Raw genomic sequence first — 3,840 nt, 5'->3', positions numbered from 1 at the left:
TTCAAATTAACCCTCCCCCCCCCCCCCACCCAAAAAAAATAAAAAACAACTACTCTTTAAGCCTTCAATTATTATTAAATTCTAGTAAAATATGATGCCTAAATAATTATTATTAAACATATATACTCAGTGATGATAAAACAAAAGCCAGAATACATTTTATTGTCCGGTATAATAATAGGATTCCAACTCGAAGAGTACGTAGCACTCATATACATGCATGCAGTACGTAAACTAATGAATATAAACACTATTACACAAAGCATATATGTTATATATAGCATTTTTTTTTTAGTAGCACTTACCCTGTTACAATGTAGTATATGTTCATAGTTACTTTCTCAACCTACTGAAGCATAAAGAGTCAACCGTTGCCTCCACTGAGGCTCGAACCCACCCCATCATCCATGTGGGAGTGTAAACCGGGACACCGGGTGCCACTAGACTTGTCGAGAACGATACTTTTTCACAACCTTCAATTCCGCCATTTGTATTTTCATGCACTCCCTCCTTTAGGTCCATTACCATTGTTATTATTATTGCTATTGTTGTAGAAGTCTTGCCTGCGTTTGAAATGGTGATTATCCAAATCAGAATTGCCAGACTTCATATAACCATTATTATCGTTCTCATCACTGTCCTCAACCACTAGCTTCCTCTCTACTTCACGCCCAGTCACCAAGCAAGAACAAGTTATCATCATCATCATTAATGCAACCACCACGAATAATCGTCTCATTTTTTTTCCTGGTTTTTTCGTTCCTGCAATTCCAAAAATAAAATGGGTTCATTAAAAGTTGTATCATATATGGAACATAAGAGTATGCAAATCCTAGATACATTTATCTCAAAAACGCAAGACTTACCGATCAAGGTTAGTTAGAGTGAGCAGGCAATGAATTGATGAAGATCTAATTAATGTTGTTTATATAGAGTTGTTGTATAGAAGTGGAGTGTAGGGTTTCATGGGTTTCCTGTTTGAGGAATTAATGGCAGTTGGGAATGGAGACTCCACCAAATGAGGCAAGAGCAAGTGGAAACGCCATATTTCACCAATGTTTTATTTTATCATTTTTATGTACATATATGGAATAATATTGTATTAAATGATGAAATCCACCTTGTGAGTGGATTAAATAACATAAATAAGTTTTTTATTTGGAGATCAAGAAAACTCATAGTGACTACTACTCCAAAGTGTGTATCAAGTAAACTCTACTATTGTATAATCCGCACTTGCACAAGAGAGATAAAATGCATTAGGATTTAGGAAGAAGTCGTCTGACATGCTTGATCGAAAAAGTGTTGGCAATACTTATACTCATAATATTTTTGTATGAAAATTATATTTCACCCAATTGTGACATTTTTGGTTTCATGAACACGACTTTTTGAGTTATATCCACTTTTGATCCTATTACTATTAAATTATTTTCACATTTAGCTCTCAAGTATTAATTTTATCACATTTGGTACATAATTTTCATTTGTTGTCACATTTAGTCATTTTAACAAAATTTTGATAGAAAAACTACAATTCAACATATTTTCAACTCAAAATCATATCCACTTGAACATATATAACGATGTTTTTTGGTATAAATGTATGATATTGAACTATAAATGAAATGGGCTTTGATTGTTTTCTATCAAAGATTTGGTTAAAATGATCAAATATGGCAACAAATGAAAGTATTACCGAAGTGTTGCAAAATTAATATTTAAGTACGCAAATTATACTGTGGACCATGGTCATGGCTGATACTGCAGTTGTGTTACATGTATCCGTTCACACAACTGCAGTATCCGTTCAACACAACTGTAATTTCAGACGGATGAAACGGCCTCTGTTCCACGTAACTGCAGTTCGTTTTCAACACAACTATAGTATCCGTTCAGCACAACTGCACTATCCGTTCAACACAACTGCAGTATCAGTTCAACACAACTGTAGTATCAACCATGACCCATGGTCCACGGTATAACGACTGATGATAATAATAACCCCACCTTATTAGGATCAAAAGTTAATCGACAGTTAAGTTGCTGTTGTATTGCCAGGGACAGGATAATTCTAAAGGTTGAATTCTTGAACATAGTAGCAGTCGCAAAATTGTTGTTATTTGGATAGAGTTTCACTATAAATATGTTCATGCAAACATCATATTTCATCCTCAAATATCAATTCAAATCCGATATAGACAGTAGCAACGTAGCCATGGCAAATCTTGCTCTTATTTCTCTCTCCATTTTCGCAATTTTCTTTTGTTTTTCACTCCAAGGAAATGCACTTTCCTCCTGCAATGGTTACTGCAGAACCTTGAACGATTGTTCCAGCCAGCTAATTTGCATCGGCGGCAAGTGCAACGACGACCCCGACGTCGGAACACATATCTGCGGAGGGGGCGGCGGCTCTACTCCCGGCGACTGTAAACCGGTCGGGAGTATGACGTGCAACGGCAAAACTAAGCCTACCTACCGGTGCTCGCCGCCGGTGAAATCCTCTACGCCGGCCATACTCACCCTCAACGACTTCAGCGAAGGCGGCGACGGTGGCGCTCCGTCCGAATGCGACGAGCAGTACCACGACAATAACGAAAGAGTGGTAGCGTTGTCCACCGGGTGGTACTCCCGAGGGTTTAGGTAATTGAAATATGTGTGTTTCATCTAAATTAAATTAATGTCGGAGTCAACTATGTTGACCGGAACAACAGGTCATTATAATCTGATCTAGTTAGCTCTGGTACCAAATTGAAACATCTGTCTCGTCTTAACATAGGTGTGGGAAAATGATTCGTATCACGGCGAGTAACGGGAGGAGCACGACGGCGAAGGTGGTGGATGAGTGTGACTCCATGCACGGATGCGACAAGGAGCATGCAGGACAGGGGCCGTGCGATAACAACATTGTTGATGGGTCGGCGGCTGTTTGGTATGGCAAATTATTGCATGGACCATGGTCCACACCACTGTATAGACCAAAAATAAAAAGTACATTATTTTTGTATTGAAGGTACATTATTTTTGTACTGTAGGTACATTATTTGATAGTATATATCAAATAATGTATGTACCTTCAATACAAAAATAATGTACCCTAAAATAATGTACCTACAGTATAAAAATAATGTACCTTCAATACAAAAATAATGTACTTTTTATTTTTGGTCCACACAGCTGAGTGGACCATGGTCCATGCAATAATGATTTGTTTGGTATGCTCTGGGCCTAAATCAAGATTTGGGCCGAGTCTCTGTTAAATGGGCCAAGGTCTAATGGTCATTTATTTGCGTGATCAAAATATGGTAACATAACAACGTTAATTTTCAATAAAGATAATGCAAAGTAATTTCCTCATCATGGGGGATGCTTTCTATGTATTTCAAATGACTCTAAAACTTGTTGTATTATGCATCCTTGGGGTGTGGAGTAATATTATTGATACTCAATGTGCAACTATACAAAATCGTCTAGATAATTGCATCTATCATTTTTAAATATAGAAAGTTAAGTAACGAGTGTGGTACCCCATAAAGACTACAAGTGTCATTACTTACTATTATTTTATTATTTATCTTTAAATATATGATTGATGAGAAAAATAATTGACTAAAATAAAAGACTAATCAACACCAAGACAATTAAGAAAATCAAAGCAAAATGAACCATGGTCAACATTGCAATATGAATTACTTATAAATATTTATTTTTAATATATTAAAGATTTATTTTTATATAATATACCAAATAATTAATGAATATTCAATACACTAAAAAATAAACTTCAAAAAATAAATATTTAATATACTAAAAATGTATCTTATATATGTAAATGGTACA

General features: G+C 35.7%; 1 protein-coding gene across 1 annotated transcript; it reads left to right on the top strand.

The window, feature by feature from the left end:
- Nucleotides 1-2,218: 2,218 nt before the first annotated feature.
- LOC116014740 (kiwellin-like) lies at nucleotides 2,219-3,276 on the top strand. The gene is made up of 3 exons (XM_031254687.1): nucleotides 2,219-2,643; nucleotides 2,780-2,926; nucleotides 3,210-3,276. The coding sequence occupies exons 1-3, from the start codon at nucleotides 2,219-2,221 to the stop codon at nucleotides 3,274-3,276; spliced, it is 639 nt and encodes a 212-aa protein (XP_031110547.1).
- Nucleotides 3,277-3,840: the final 564 nt, after the last annotated feature.

Source organism: Ipomoea triloba, chromosome 4, assembly GCF_003576645.1.
Source record: "Ipomoea triloba cultivar NCNSP0323 chromosome 4, ASM357664v1".
Classification (NCBI taxonomy): domain Eukaryota; kingdom Viridiplantae; phylum Streptophyta; class Magnoliopsida; order Solanales; family Convolvulaceae; genus Ipomoea; species Ipomoea triloba.
Note: the sequence above shows the minus strand (reverse complement) of the source record. Positions and strands in the feature narration are given on the sequence as shown.

Bases quoted from the DNA above. Each gene is read 5' to 3' on its own strand.
- LOC116014740 (XM_031254687.1), top strand. From the start codon at position 2,219: ATGGCAAATCTTGCTCTTATTTCTCTCTCCATTTTCGCAATTTTCTTT. The intron at 2,644-2,779 runs GTAATTGAAATA...GTCTTAACATAG, and splicing joins TGGTACTCCCGAGGGTTTAG to GTGTGGGAAAATGATTCGTA. The intron at 2,927-3,209 runs TGTTTGGTATGG...GCAATAATGATT, and splicing joins ATTGTTGATGGGTCGGCGGC to TGTTTGGTATGCTCTGGGCC.